A 16,030-nucleotide genomic window follows, 5' to 3' on the forward strand; every position below is an offset into this window, starting at 1 on the left:
TCCAAGCGCATTGCTTTGTCCTGACTTTCTCTAACATAAGTACACAGACAGCAACCTGGATAGTTCAAACCCAGCAAACCGCCCCTACCAAGAGCAACCCCTCCTCTGCGCGCCCAGCTCTCCCGAGCAGGAGCCCAGGCACCAAGCCACGTGCGGGCTGGAAACGAGCCCGAGCAGAAAGGCTCTGGCAACCGGGGTGGCCCGCTACCGCCCCAGCCTTACCGCTAGGGGGCTCAGGGGGAGCCGCTGCCCCACACCAGTCACCCTGGGGCGAGGCCGAGCCTCCAGCTCGCGACCCTAGGGAAGGGGGCTTGGTCTGGTGACGTCACAATGGACCCTTAGAGAACAGACTCCCGCGGTGCCGCGGCTCCTGCTGCCTCAGAACCCGGGACACGCCCCCTGTCCCGCCCAGCCCGCTCACAGAGCGGAGCCGGGCCTCTCCGCCGCCAACCAAAACATTGACATGTGCTTCTCGCGCTCCACAGTCACGTGACGCGGCCGGTTTATCAAGCCCGTGACGTCACAAACGTCGTAACCAATCGAAAATCATACTTCCGGGTAGCAACAAGAGCCGCGGCAAGCGGCCAATCCGCGGGAGCGGGAGGGTGGGGACTTTAGCCTCGCTGTTAGTTCCATCATCAGCCCTGGAGCTGCTTGGGTTCCGTCAGGTGAGCGCTGCGCGCCGCGCTTCCCCGGGCCTGCCGCGGGGCCAGGGCAGCGGGAGCCAGGCCGCGGTTTGCTGGGTAGGGCTGCTGGGGGCGGGGCTGGCGCTGAATGGGGCGGGGGCCTGGGCGGGTTGGAACCAGAGCAGGTGGGGGCTGGGGCAAGAGGGGGCTGGGCTGAGGTGGGGGGGGCTGGAGTAGGAGAGGGAAGGGATCGGGGGCTGGGGCAGGGATTGAGGGGCAGGGATTGTGGGGCTGGGCTGGGACAGGGATTGGGGGGCTGGGATGGGAGGGGCAGGGATCGGGAGGGCTGGGACGGGCAGGAGGGGGCAACGGTGTTGTTTGGATGGGGCTGAACATGGAGAGAGGGTTGCTGGGATCAAGAGGCTGGGGCTGCGCTAGGCTGGGGATGTCTAGAGGAGCAAGGAATAGGATAGCAGTGGGCTGTGTGGTTGGGCAATGTGGGAAGTGAAGGCAGTTGGGGGAACAGATTTTTACCCTAGGTTGCTGGGGGCAGGAGTTGCTGGAGTTAGAAACCGGGTACATTTAGGAGCCTGCAGATTAGGGAAGAGGTGAATTTAGAGGCATAGGCCTAGTGGTCCAGGGTAGGGAGTGGCAGATGGGTTTCTGGGTTTGAGCGAGGCAGCTGTCTGTCATGGGGAGGCATGGGAGACTTGCGATGGAAGGCCATGAAAACTCTGGGGATTCAAGGGAGGATGCTGTATTCCTTGATTACTGAGAAGGAACCAGGGAGTGAGCAGGGCTGGTGATAGAAAATGAGGAGATGGCTTTTCAGCAGGGAAGTCCTCATGGTGCAGAGTCCAGAGTGCTGAACGGGGAGGGATGGAGTAGTGTAGGATCACATCTTTCTAACTTTGTCTGATGAGGGATTTTCTGTTCTGAATGGGACTTTAAGTGCTGTCAGTTTCATGTGTGATGCTTTATCCACCCCACCACAAGCAAAACAATCTCAAAAATGCCTTGCAATTCTTTACTCTGTCAAGATTTCCCATTTCTTTTGAGGAAAGGGCGGAGACCCAAAAAAACCAAGAAACCAACTCTTATTTGTGCTTTCAGTGCTTGGAAACCTAGAAGCTAAACAATATCTGTTTTTTTCTGTAGTGCCAATCACTGCAAATCAAATAACCAAGTTTATTGTAAATTATCTGTTGTGTGAAGTTGGAGGGTAAGTTTTTCAGGGAAAGAGATGTGAGGAAAACAAAAATATAATGGGTCCAACATTCAGAAGTCTAGAGAACTCTATTCTTGCTGTGGTGGTGCAAAGGAGTTTTCTCCGCATGAGGTAATGAGATCATGAAAATCTCACTCTATGTAAGAGGTATGTATAATTGTATAAAGTTCATATGGGCTGGCAGCTCTTAAAACTGGTGAGTTCAGGAATAGCGAAACTTTGTTCAGCTGAGGGCCATGTTAGTAGTTTTCCAGGAGATGAGGAGGATCAAAGCGAAGGCTCAATTCTGCAGCTGGACCATTTTCTAATGTAGGGCCCTGTTGGCTCTAATTTCCTTAAATGCAGCTTCTCTTGTTTTCTGGCATATCTGTAAGAGTTTTGAGCCTGAGATGCTCCAGGAGAGAAGCCAAGTTCATAAAAGCAGATCACTGCATAGCGGGTTATAATCTCCATGGTCTATGTACAGTAATGCCCCACTTAACATCCTCTCACTTAACATTGTTTCAATCTTACATCCGTGGTCAATTACAGAACATGCTCCATTTAAAGTTGTGCAATGCTTCGCTATAACATTGTTTGACTGCCTGCTTTGTCCACAGCTGGCAGTCCCCCTATCAGATCCCCTCCACGTCTCCTCCACCCCACAATGCCTCCCGCCCGCAGGCAGACCCCGTGGATCAGTGCCTTCCCCCTCCTCCCCCTGCCTCCTGCCCGCAGCAATCAGCTGGCTTGCGGCATTCTGTAGGGAGGGGGGAGGAGCAAGGACTCAGCGTGCAGGCTCCCCCTCCCTCCCCTGCCGCCCAAACACCGCAAACCAGCTGATTGCTGCGGGGAGGGGGAGGAGTGAGGACGTGGCGCACCTCCCCTGCCTCCTGTCCTCGGCAATCAGCTGGCTTGCGGCATTTGAGAGGCAGGGGAGGGAGGGAGGGAGGGGGAGCCCGCATGCCAAGTCCTTGCTCCTGATCCCTCCCTACAGAATGCCGCAAACCAGCTGATTGCCGTGGGCAGAAGGCAGGGGAGGGAGCGAGGAGGAGCAAGGACGTGGCATGCAGAGTAAAAATGGGAGGAAAGAAGAGGCGGGTTAAGGGTGGGGGCTTGGGGGAAGGGGTGGAGTGCGTGGGTCGAGGGTTAAGCCCCCCCCTCCCCCACCCCTGGTGCTTGCAGAGTAGGGGAAGCTGCTGGCTGCGCAACATGCTTCTCCTAGCCTACAGCACCTTCAGCCTCCTTGCCTGCCTCATTGTCTCCAGTGCCAGTGGGCTGTGCCTGTGTGGGGTAAGGTGGGGGTACCTCCCAACTTATAGTACTGTACTGTATGACAAAAAAAAGTTTTCCTGGAACTAACCCCCCCCCCCCGTTTACATTCATTCTTATGGGGAAATTGGATTCGCTTAACATCGTTTCACTTAGAATCATAGAATATCAGGGTTGGAAGGAACCTCAGGAGGTCATCTAGTTCAACCCCCTGCTCAAAGCAGGACCAATCCCCAACCAAATCATCCCAGTCAGGGTTTTGTCAAGCCTGACCTTAAAAATATCTAAGGAAGGAGATTCCACCACCTCCCTAGGTAACGCATTCCAGTGTTTCACCACCCTCCTAGTGAAAAAGTTTTTCCTAATATCCAACCTAAACCTCCCCCACTGCAACCTGAGACGATTACTCCTTGTTCTGTCATCAGCTGCCACTGAGAACAGTCTAGATCCATCCTCTTTGGAACCCCCTTTCAGGTAGTTGAAAGCAGCTATCAAATCCCCCCTCATTCTTCTCTTCTGCAGACTAAACAGTCCCAGTTCCCTCAGCCTCTCCTCATAAGTCATGTATTCCAGTCCCCTAATCACTTTTGTTGCCCTCCGCTGGACTCTTTCCAATTTCTCCACATTCTTCTTGTAGTGTGGGGCCCAAAACTGGACACAGTACTCCAGATGAGACCTCACCAATGTCGAATAGAGGGGAATGATCACGTCCCTCGATCTGCTAGCAATGCCCCTACATATACATCCCAAAAAGCCATTGGCCTTCTTGGCAACAAGGGCACACTGTTGACTCATATCCAGCTTCTCGTCCACTGTAACCCCTAGATCCTTTTCTGCAGAACTGCTGCCTAGCTATTCGGTCCCTAGTCTGTAGCGGTACATGGGATTCTTCCGTCCTAAGTGCAGGACTTTGCACTTGTCCTTGTTGAACCTCATCAGATTTCTTTTGGCCCAATCCTCTAATTTATCTAGGGCCCTCTGTATCCTATCCCTACCCTCCAGCGTATCTACCTCTACTCCCAGTTTAGTGTCATCTGCAAATTTGCTGAGTGTGCAATCCACACCATCCTCCAGATCATTTATGAAGATATTGAACAAAACCGGCCCCAGGACCGACCCTTGGGGCACTCCACTTGATACCGGCTGCCAACTAGACATGGAGCTATTGATCACTACCCGTTGAGCCCGACAATCTAGCCAACTTTCTATCCACCTTATAGTCCACTTAAAGTCGCATTTTTCAAGAACATAACTACAACGTTAAGTGAGGAGTTACTGTTTCTCAAATAAAGATGGGTGAGAAGCATGTTTTGCAGCATTTTTAGCTAGAGCTAGACCAGAGGTGGACAAACTACAGCCCGTGAGCCACATCTGCCCCGCAGGACCCTCCTGCCCGGCTCCTGGCCCGGGTGGCTAGTCCCTAGCCCCTCCCCGCTGTTCCCCCTCCCCCACAGCCTCAGCACGCCACGCCGCTGGCACAACGCTCTGGGCGGCCGGGCAGCGCAGTTGCAGAGCTGCGACCTGACCCGGTGCTCTGGGCGGCGTGGTAAGGGGGCAGGGAGCGGGGGGGTTGGATAGAGGGCAGGGGAATTGGGGGGTGGTGGTCAGGGATTGGGGGTGTGGATGGGATTGGGGCGGTCAGAGGGCGGAGAACGGGGGGTTGGATGGGGCAGGGTTTCCAGGGGGCAGTCAGGAAGCAGGGGGGTTGGATGGGGTGGCGGGGGGCAGTCAGGGGCAGAGGTTCTGGGGCAATCAGGGGACAGGGAACAGTGGGTTGTGGATGGGATAGGAGTCCCAGGGGAGCTGTCAGTGGGCGAGAAGCAGGGGGGTCGGATAGGAGGCAGAGGCCAGGCCACGCCTGGCTGTCTGGGGAGACACAGCCTCCCCTAACCAGCCCTCCATACAATTTTGGAAACCCGATGTGGCCTTCAGGCCAAAAAGTTTGCACGCCCCTGAGATAGACAGATATTTTCATCTTGTGCAATATTAAATGTTCTCTTTTTTTAATAGAAAAACAATATTTTTGTTCTCTTTTTTTTTTTTAATAGAAAATTCAGGTCATCATGTGCTAATCTCACATAGTTATTGACTTTCTGTGGCTGTGTCTCACTGTGGCTTTCTCCACAAGAGTTTTATTGCTAATTAAATTAGTTGTTTCCTAGTGATTTTTTGTTTTGTTTTGTTCCACCCGGGAAGTATAAATATGCTTACTTGCCCTAAACATGGGAGGTCATAAAAGTGTAAGAAAGAAAGACCTAAGTGATCCAGATTCTAGATACAAGTTTCTAAAGTTTATGTAGGAGCAGCAAAAGTATTGTCTGATGTGTGCATTTGGCTGCCACTTCCATTAGTATTTTTAAAACCTTCAATCCAGCTATCAGTTTTGTAGGGGTAGAGAAAACATTTACTGAATTTTTATTTCCTAATGAAGACTTTCATTTCAATCCCATTGGTTTGCAGGTCATCTTTAAGGCTATAAAGTAATCAAGAGTTTATTGACCATGTATACTAAGGCATGTTGTTTTGAAGCAGACACAACTTTTATAGGAGTGTTTATGCATAATTGTACTGACTCACTCTGACTGACTCAGTCTCTCAAAGTTCAAGAGCTTAAAAAAAGAAAAATAACTTTTTTTTAAAAGAATTGAATTTATTCGCTATTTTACTAGGGTTTCACTGATAATCAGTTGTTCCATTTTATATCCTTCCTGTTTGATGTAAAATTTGAATGACACAGTTTTAAGTTCGAGTCATAGAATCATAGAATCATAGAATATAAGGGTTGGAAGGGACCCCAGAAGGTCATCTAGTCCAACCCCCTGCTCAAAGCAGGACCAATTCCCAGTTAAATCATCCCAGCCAGGGCTTTGTCAAACCTGACCTTAAAAACCTCTAAGGAAGGAGATTCTACCACCTCCCTAGGTAACGCATTCCAGTGTTTCACCACCCTCATAGTGAAAAAGTTTTTCCTAATATCCAATCTAAACCTCCCCCACTGCAGCTTGAGACCATTACTCCTCGTTCTGTCATCTGATACCATTGAGAACAGTCTAGAGCCATCCTCTTTGGAACCCCCTTTCAGGTAGTTGAAAACAGCTATCAAATCCCCCCTCATTCTTCTCTTCTGCAGGCTAAACAATCCCAGCTCCCTCAGCCTCTCCTCATAACTCATGTGTTCCAGACCCCTAATCATTTTTGTTGCCCTTCGCTGGACTCTCTCCAATTTATCCACATCCTTCTTGAAGTGTGGGGCCCAAAACTGGACACAGTACTCCAGATGAGGCCTCACCAATGTCGAATAGAGGGGAACGATCACGTCCCTCGATCTGCTCGCTATGCCCCTACTTATACACCCCAAAATGCCATTGGCCTTCTTGGCAACAAGGGCACACTGCTGACTCATATCCAGCTTCTCGTCCACTGTCACCCCTAGGTCCTTTTCCGCAGAACTGCTGCCTAGCCATTCGGTCCCTAGTCTGTAGCTGTGCATTGGGTTCTTCCGTCCTAAGTGCAGGACCCTGCACTTATCCTTATTGAACCTCATCAGATTTCTTTTGGCCCAATCCTCCAATTTGTCTAGGTCCTTCTGTATCCTATCCCTCCCCTCCAGCGTATCTACCACTCCTCCCAGTTTAGTATCATCCGCAAATTTGCTGAGAGTGCAATCCACACCATCCTCCAGATCATTTATGAAGATACTGAACAAAACCGGCCCCAGGACCGACCCTTGGGGCACTCCACTTGATACCGGCTGCCAACTAGACATGGAGCCATTGATCACTACCCGTTGAGCCCGACAATCTAGCCAGCTTTCTACCCACCTTGTAGTGCATTCATCCAGCCCATACTTCCTTAACTTGCTGACAAGAATACTGTGGGAGACCGTGTCAAAAGCTTTGCTAAAGTCAAGAAACAATACATCCACTGCTTTCCCTTCATCCACAGAACCAGTAATCTCATCATAGAAGGCGATTAGATTAGTCAGGCATGACCTTCCCTTGGTGAATCCATGCTGGCTGTTCCTGATCACTTTCCTCTCATGCAAGTGCTTCAGGATTGATTCTTTGAGGACCTGCTCCATGATTTTTCCAGGGACTGAAGTGAGGCTGACTGGTCTGTAGTTCCCAGGATCCTCCTTCTTCCCTTTTTTAAAGATTGGCACTACATTAGCCTTTTTCCAGTCATCCGGGACTTCCCCGGTTCGCCACGAGTTTTCAAAGATAATGGCCAATGGCTCTGCAATCACAGCCGCCAGTTCCTTCAGCACTCTCGGATGCAACTCGTCCGGCCCCATGGACTTGTGCACGTCCAGCTTTTCTAAAAAGTCCCTAACCACCTCTATCTCCACAGAGGGCTGGCCATCTCTTCCCCATTTTGTGATGCCCAGCGTAGCAGTCTGGGAGCTGACCTTGTTAGTGAAAACAGAGGCAAAAAAAGCATTGAGTACATTAGCTTTTTCCACATCCTCTGTCACTAGTTTGCCTCCCACATTCAGTAAGGGGCCCACACATTCCTTGGCAAGTGGTGTTCTCGTCCATCCTCCCCGTGGAAGGAAAAGGCCTAGGTAGGGAGCGTCGAATCGTGGAAGTCAACGAATCTGCTCAGAGCTCCGGTACGAAACTGCAGAAAAACCTGAGTGTCTCTGGATTAAGTTTAGAAGTGTGTGCAACAAGAGTGATGTAGTGGTGGGAGTCCTACCCATATACTTGCACACCTGCTTACCTTTATGGATGTGAGGAAGCCCATTGCTTTATATGGGAGGGAGGAGGGAACAAACCTTTACATTTATTTGTGGAGAAAACTATGGTAATCCCAGAAGCCAGTGCAGCCCTTTGTCATCTTTAGAGTCTTTAATATCAATACTTCTGCTGCCAATAAAGGAAATAAGTTAAACATTAAAAAGAGAGTTCAATTTCTTCTTTTTTAAAACAATGTGATGCTAGTAGTAACTAATCAAGCCCTATACAAGATCACAAAGCAATACTTGAATCTCTCTGTATTGAATTTCTTTGCTGCCTTAACATTCCCATTCATGTTCTTAAATGTCTTCATAACTTTAGTGGGACTATTCACATGCATTCCATCCAGTCTGTAATGACTTTTGATGCTCTGAACTCCTCCCATGTTGTCAGTATCTTTCTGGTAATGAGATGCCCAAAAACAAACATTAACTGGTGATTATTTTGTCTATGTTCCAGTTCTTTCTGTAGCACTTAACACATTGACTTAATGTAGCCGGATCTATTTTTTTTCCTTTGACACTCTAGTGGCATAGCTCAGATGGTGACTGTCACAAACACCTGAACGCCAGATATTTGATAAGAAGGATAAAACAGCCTTTTATAGGAACAACATTGCCTTCAGTGCAGCACAATGTATGCAGTTTAAAGAAATGACTGAAACACTGCCTTGGAGAGAGATGTACTCCTGTGGACAGATTTAAAAATTGAAGTTCACCTACTAGAAGCTGCAAGTGAAGAAACAGGAGAAATTAAAGGCAGAACTAAAAGTAGGAACATTGACATTAATACAAGATGGTTTGAACATGAGAAGCATCCTGATTAAGGCTTCTGATTGTCCTATTTAATGCTATTGATTTTAGGGTTTCCAGCCCTCCAGGATTGTCGTGGAGTCTCCAAGAATTAAAGAGTAATCTTTAATTGAAGATTATGTCATGTGATGAAATCTCCAGGAACCTCCAACCAAAATTGGCAGCCCTAATTGACTTTCTCTCTCTCCCAAAAAACAAAAAACAAACAAAAAAACCCTACAGAGTATTGTGTCTAGATTACCATTAAGGAATCTAGGAAAATATAATTGCAGCTTATGCCATTTGCACAACCTATACTATGAAGTTGTTCAGCACACTATTTAACACTCATGGAGGAAAATATGGGTAACGCCTCCTGCATAGAACAGTTTAATATTTTCAGCCAAAACATTTTCCCATTAGAAAAATGAAGGGTGTTTTATTAAACAAATTTGAGGTCTATGATCCCCTGCAAAAATTAGGAAACATCAAAATGGAAATTTTTCACTTGGAATTGAAATTTTTTGTTTGGTTTTCAGGTTTTGAAAATCAAATTTATTTTTTTTAGCGTTTTGGACTTTGTCTTTTCCGTTTCTCACCTTTCTTTTTGTTTTCTTTCCTACTGAAAACAATAAAATGAAATCTAGACTTTTTTTCTTTTTGCCATTCTATAAATTTTCAAACCTTTTCCAAAGTTGGAGAAATTAGTGGCAAAAGGAAAAATGAAACAGAGTAAATTTGCCACTCTGTCAAAGAAAGAGAGAAAAACAAATCCAATATTTAGAAAATTCATTTTTTTTTTCAAAAGTATTTTGTTTAAAATTTTGGAATAAAGAAATTGTTCCATGTCTCAAAACTCTTTTTCATTTTTTTACCAGATCTCTATAACAGATTGTAGAATTTTAAAAATATAAAATAAATATAACCCATCATCAGCCTCATGTTTAATTGACCGAATAAAGATATTAATGGCTCAATTTCCTTATGACACATTAGAACTCTCAGGATGATTGTGTCTCTGTACTAGTATCCGGCTATCATAAGTGTATTGCAATTTATATGAAGGGGCTTTGATCACAGCTCACATTAAACAGCAACGAGCTCTACAGAGAACTACTGCATTTAAAAACATAGCCAAAGGATGTTTTGGAGCACCTTACAATTTGCTAATGCTACTGTGGGACTCTCAATTGAAATTTGGCTTGATCTGGTTAACAATGAAGAACTGGAAGTATATATGACAACACTGAAAATATATTAGGAAAAGGCGTTGAACTTTTCTATTACTTAGCCAACATGACTGATCTCATAATAAGAGACTAAAATGTGGTGTCTGGAGCATAATCCTGAGTAGAACTGGCCAAAATTATTTGGTCAAAACAAAAAAAAAAAAAAAAGAGAACTTTGGAAATGTCAAACCAAACATCAAAATGAAACATTTCAAATTTGGGGGCTAGATGTTTAAGAGCATATAGGCATCATTCACAAAACCCAACAAGGAGGAGATGGTGCTACCCTCTTAATACCCAGTAGCCCAGTGGTTAGGGAACTGATGTGGGAGACCCAGATTCAGGTCCACACTCTGGAGCAGGGACTTGAACCCAAGCCCCCCCACTTAGGGTGCATAGTTCCTTCAACCAATTTGGTGCAAAATTGTATAAGCAAATTCATGGAAGCCAGGAGAGATGAATTATAATTGTCAGTTTTACAAAATCTGCACTTCTGTCCAGCCATTTAGGGCATGTTTACGCTCCCCCGCAGTGTGGACTAAGACAGGGATGGCCAACCTGAGCCTGAGAAGGAGCCAGAATTTACCAATGTACATTGCCAAGGAGCCACAGTAATATGTCAGCAGCTCCCCATCAGCTCCCCCACCCACCTTCCCCCAGTGCCTCCCACCTACCAGCAGCCCCGCCAATCAGCACCTACCCCTCCCTCCCCACACCTCCCAATCAGCTGTATCGGCGTGCAGGAGGCTCTGCGGGAAAGGAAGGAGAAGCGAGGGCACTGCAGGCTGAGGGGAGGGGGCGGGGCCTGTGGCAGAACCAGGGATTGAGCAGTGAGCACCTTGCGGCACACTGAAAAGTTGGCACCTGTAGTTCCAGCCTCAGAGTCAGTGCCTATTCAAGGAGCCACATATTAACTTCTGAAGGGCCGCATGTGGTTCCGGAGCCACAGGTTGGCCACCCCTGGACTAAGGGGATGTGAATAGCTGTGCACGCAAAAGTGCTGCACTCCCCTCTGGCACTGGAAGTGCAAACTTAAATGTCCCAAGGGGACCACACAGAGGAATTACAGTGCAGCTCTTTGGTGCGCACTGCTGTTCACACCTTCTTAGTCCAAACTGTGGGATAGTGTAGACATGATATTAGTATTTAATTGACTGGGAACTCCTGTGTTTCACTTAAAGTTCACAAACGTTTTATTTTGAATAGTATACCTTTCTTTGTATGTCTCAGGAATAAACATCCACTGAATCACATAGTGTCTTTTGTTCATAAATCTTTCATAGATTTTTCACTTTTTTTTTTAATATGGGGAGGTGGAAAATTCCCAAGATTTATTAGCATGTAGTTTTCCATTTTTTGTTTTTGTTTCTAATTTCTTTTTATTGTATTGTATCCTCACGTGTAGTAACTCCAATTTACTATCTTTCATGAAGTTCTCTTACTTCCAGAACAGAAATGATCTCTGACCTAACAATCTCCTGTTCATGCATTTTACACATGAAGGAAACACTTCATTTCTTACTGCAGGTATTTTGAAGGGAACCTGGGGTTGAGAGAGGTGGGATTTGGGTGTGTGCCCTCTTGCTGATTTATTAAATAACTGAGTTTAAAAAGTCCCCCTCAATTTTCAAACATATGTGCTGCATTTGTGCCTTAGAAATATCATGAATGTCATGTTTAATCTTGCCTGTTTTCTGGAGCGAGAACTTGGAAAATCAAGAATTGTAGATTGGAAACTCACTAATTCCTTAACAGAAGGAGCTTTTGTATCTTTAACAAGTTTTTCTTTCATCTTTTTGACTTGTTTGCATTAAATACATGTTAACAAAACAGCTCTTAAATTATCTGAATAAAAATCATTTCCTTTCTCAATTTAATCAGCTTTCAGTTCTCTTGTATCTTTGTCAAACTTACTAGTTCTCCCTCTCTTTCAGAATTCTAGGGGGGGGGGAAGGTACATGACTCCTGAATTTCTAATGCAGTAAAAAGTTTGTTTTATAAAATTGCAGGTCATCCTTTTATGCATCACAAAGGAGAAAAAAGGAACAGCTTTTTCTTTGCCAGACACTGTTAACTGTAGAAACCTAATTTTTCCAAAACTTGATTGCCCTGTTTAAAATGGGGGAAGGTGGAGTAATGAATTAGGAAGTGTGAGGGAGTTTCTGAAACATTTCCAGGAATATTTAAATTTAAAATATACCTGTCACGAATAAACTACTTATTGCTTATAGGGAAACCATGCCATTTTTGGGCCAAGACTGGAGATCTCCAGGATGGAGATGGATTAAAACAGAAGATGGTTGGAAAAGATGTGACTCCTTCAGTCCAGAACTTGAGGATGAGAGCAGCCAGCTCAACAACATCAGTCACACTGTGTAAGTTTCAGAACAAAGATTAATAAAATTCAACCAGGAAGTAGGAGGGATTGTGTTCATAGTTTAAAGTTTGCTGTAACAGGGTGTGTCTTATTCAAACTGAAACTTTTTTTGTGTTCCGCACGTTCTTCTCATCTGCACTTATTAGCAATGCAGAGCTGTAATCACAAGCACCTTGGACAGGGAATGTCAATCAGCATTTTGATGAGAGGAAATTATTTGAAACTCCAACTTTGGTGGGGGGGGCAGGGAAGAGGCTCACTTGATATGTGATTAATTCTTATATTCAAAATTTATAGTCTCCTAGAATAATGGGAAAACATTACCATAACTTTTAATCAATATTTTAAGGAAGATGATATGATTATCTAGAGTGTAGCAATAATACAAGGTAGTTGGTAAAATTTACTTTTTTTTTTTTTAAGTAACATCTGTCCACCTTGCGGTGATGTTCACTTGCCAAATGGCTGCTCTAGATATCTTAGTAAACTTGGATAATTTACGTACTTAATAGTATATTACAATATATTACAACTTTTGCAAGACTTCTAGTATTTTCATGTGTCGGGACAAGGTGGAATAGGGTGTTAGTTTAGCATCTCTGGAAAACTGGGGTCAAATTTAGCCACTGTTACAAGTGAAAGTTGATGGCCTCATAATAGTCCTTATTGGAATGTTGCCCAGATCAGAACTGCCAGGCAATATGTCATGAATGGCAATTTTCTCTTAGAGCAGTGGTTCTCAACTCTGGTCCACCGCTTGTTCAGGGAAAGCCCCTGGCACGCCGGGCTGGTTTGTTTACCTGCTGCGTCCACAGGTTCGGCCGATCGTGGCTCCCACTGGCCGCGGTTCGCCGCTCCAGGCCAATGGGGGCTGCAGAAAGCGGCGCAGGCTGAGGGATGTGCTGGCCACCCTTCCCGCAGCCCCCATTGGCCTAGAGCGGTGAACCGCGGTCAGTGGGAGCCGCGATCGGCCGAACCTGCAGATGCGGCAGGTAAACAAACTGGCCCGGCGCGCCAGGGGCTTTCCCTGAACAAGCGGTGGACCAGAGTTGAGAACCACTGTCTTAGGGAGACAATGTGGTTGAGATAATATCTTTTATTGGACCAACTTCTGTTGGTGAGAGAGACAAGCCTTTGAGCTACACAGAGTTCTTCCTCTGACCTGAAGCTTGTCTCTCTCACCAACAGAAGTTGATCCAATGAAAGATATTACCTCACCCAGCTTGTCTCTCTCTAATATCCTGGGACTGACATGGCTACAACTACAGTCTTCTCTTAGGACAGTAATTGAAATGTATTCTACGTAGGAGCACTACAGATTAAGATGCTTTAATAGTGCAGTGTGAAGCTTTCAGAACTCTTGCCCACATTCAGTCTGATTCTAGGTACCATTGTTTGTATCTGACTTATTTACCAAAGTCATCCTCAGACATCACTGATAGGGTTTTCAGGATTCAAATGTTAGGCATTAAAACCCTGGTCCACCAACTTCAGTGGTAGCCGGAAGACTTTCTGTTAACTTTAACTGGCATTTGATCAGACCCTAATTTAAAGCTGCCACCTTGTGCCTTTAACCCATACGCAAACATCATTGATATTACTGGAAATTCTCTGCAATGAGTCAAGCATGCATTTGGCTCTTGAGATCCATTGAGAAATAAACCTGTTTAATGTGTTAGTTAATTTGAGAGTGGAATAATATATATTGCAAATTTTAGTAAACTTTTATGGAATAAATGATCTGTCTTTCTGTAGTTCTGTTCCTGCTGAATTTATATTCGTTCCTTTCCCCCAAAATTAGTCGGAGGAAAGTGCTCTTGGTTAGGACCTGCAGTGTAACCAGTTTACCATCCTGAGGAAAGGGAGCATACAGTGTTCAAGTCGTTAGTTCATTGAAAACGGCAATTAATGTACGAATGAGCACAGTATGTTAATTGATTTGGGTGTGGAAAAAATAACTGAAAAGGTGATTTATTAGCAAATACGGAAAACCTTGTGTCGATGTGCACCCTGTGCTCTAAAAATGCCTCAACTGGTTGTGTTTCAGACTAGCAGCCGGGTTAGTCTGTCTCCGCAAGAAGAAAAGGAGGCCCTGTGGCACCTTAGAGACGAACCAATTGATTTGAGCATGAGCTTTCCTGAGCTACAGCTCACTTCATCGATGAAGTAGTGAGCTGTAGCTCGTGAAAGCTCATGCTCTGATAAATTGGTTCGTCTCTAAGGTGCCACAGGTCCTCCTTTTCTTTTTTCAATTGGTCATGTGCAAAATGCAATCCTAAATTGTTGAGTGACCAAAGAGTGAGTTCTGTGCCCATCTCTTTTAAACCCATCTTGAGACTTGCCTACATCTCAGACGCTGCTGCTTTCTACATACCATCCTTCTCTCTGTGCTTATCTATCACAGACCTTTCTGGTTTTTCAGACAGTTTCCCTAGCATGAGTGTGAAAGGCTCCTTTTCTGTAACTGCTCTTGTTGTCTGGAACAGTATTCGGTTATCCTTTCATCTTATCAACTCTTGCCTTCAGATATCTTCTGAAACAGATCCTTGCTCCTTTGCCTATATCCCTTAAATAATAGTTGCAGTTGAAAAATAAAAACAGGAGACTTAACTCTGTGGCATTTTGTGAAAGAGTATATGTAAAGTTATGTAATTGTTATGACCTACTTGTAGAGATTTCTTTGTGTTAACTTAATGGAAGTTTCTTAGTACTATACATATGAATTATACGTTTCTGTTCTTGTAAGCAAACATTTAAATTGTCAAGGACTTTGTTCTGTTTGTATCTTCATATTTTATTTGATTCCAGTGTTGACTGGAAAAAAAACCTTAATTTCTCTTTTTGTACTTAGTTTCCTCTTCACAGTTAGGAAATGGTCCAGCTTGAGCTCTTAGAAGTCTATTGATCTTGAAATTCTATAGCTTTCTTTTCAAAGGAACTAATCTGCTGCTATTTGAAACATTTTTTCTTGAGTATCTGTTAAACTTAACATTAAACTAGATATCGTTACAGAAGGATAATTTTAAGTTTTTAAATTTCTAAACAGATGCTGTGGTGAATTAGGACACTTCCAAGTGATTGCATATGAAATACTTAGAGTTACTGTGGACTTTGCATCTGTTCTGTAATAATTTGTTGAATTCCCTTTAAACTTGAATGTCCATCTATAGAATTCCATTCTCACTGTTAAACACCGTATATGTAATTATTTGTGCAACATGAAACCATACATCCATTTTTGCTTACTGGTTCTACTATAGCACTCTAAGCTCCTTTGAAACAAAAAAAAAATACAGAAATTGAATGACAACTAATCCCATCAACCCCTTTTTACTTTAGAAAATGGAATGTAGCACTGAATGAGGAAGAATAAAGCTTGATAAAATGTGGGACAATTAATTTCAGCTAATGGAAGTAGCATGTTGTAAGTGGTCCTTGAGTAGTATTATATTATACTGCATCCATGAATGTGCTGTGTGCTTTCTTTATAAAGGGACAACTGTGCTTAGCAGTCTAACTGTTCCTTTGCAGTCTGTGTAAGTGGGTAGGCAAGAGCTATACTTCTCATTTTAGACAGGTTTCTAACAAGTCTATTAAAAAAAAAAGTCTATTCTCCAAAAGTGGATTTACCAAAATTTTTTTTAAAAAGTCTACAATAACACTAATTATAGTACTTGGAAGTTTGCTGGCTTTGGGGAACAGCAATTTCAAATAAGAACTTTTTGTTGCTTTTTATCTATAAAATTCAAACATAGTCTTTCAAGGACAGTTACTATGTAATGGTAATGG

General features: G+C 44.6%; 1 protein-coding gene across 4 annotated transcripts in view; it reads left to right on the forward strand.

Moving 5' to 3' along the window:
- Positions 1–568: 568 nt before the first annotated feature.
- Positions 569–16,030, forward strand: part of FBXO25 (F-box protein 25) — a 65,912-nt gene continuing 50,450 nt past the window's right edge. The window contains exons 1-2 of one of the 4 annotated variants that reach the window (XM_048845361.2): positions 569–668; positions 12,096–12,239. In XM_048845361.2, coding sequence (XP_048701318.1) covers positions 12,103–12,239 — 137 coding nt within the window. In that variant the 5' untranslated portion in view covers positions 569–668; positions 12,096–12,102. Of the gene's footprint in view, positions 669–723; positions 744–11,312; positions 11,392–12,095; positions 12,240–16,030 lie in introns of those variants that run through there. The other 3 variants (XM_048845364.2, XM_048845363.2, XM_048845362.2) reach the window with 3 other exon arrangements.

Source organism: Caretta caretta, chromosome 3 (genome assembly GCF_965140235.1).
Source record: "Caretta caretta isolate rCarCar2 chromosome 3, rCarCar1.hap1, whole genome shotgun sequence".
Lineage (NCBI taxonomy): Eukaryota > Metazoa > Chordata > Testudines > Cheloniidae > Caretta > Caretta caretta.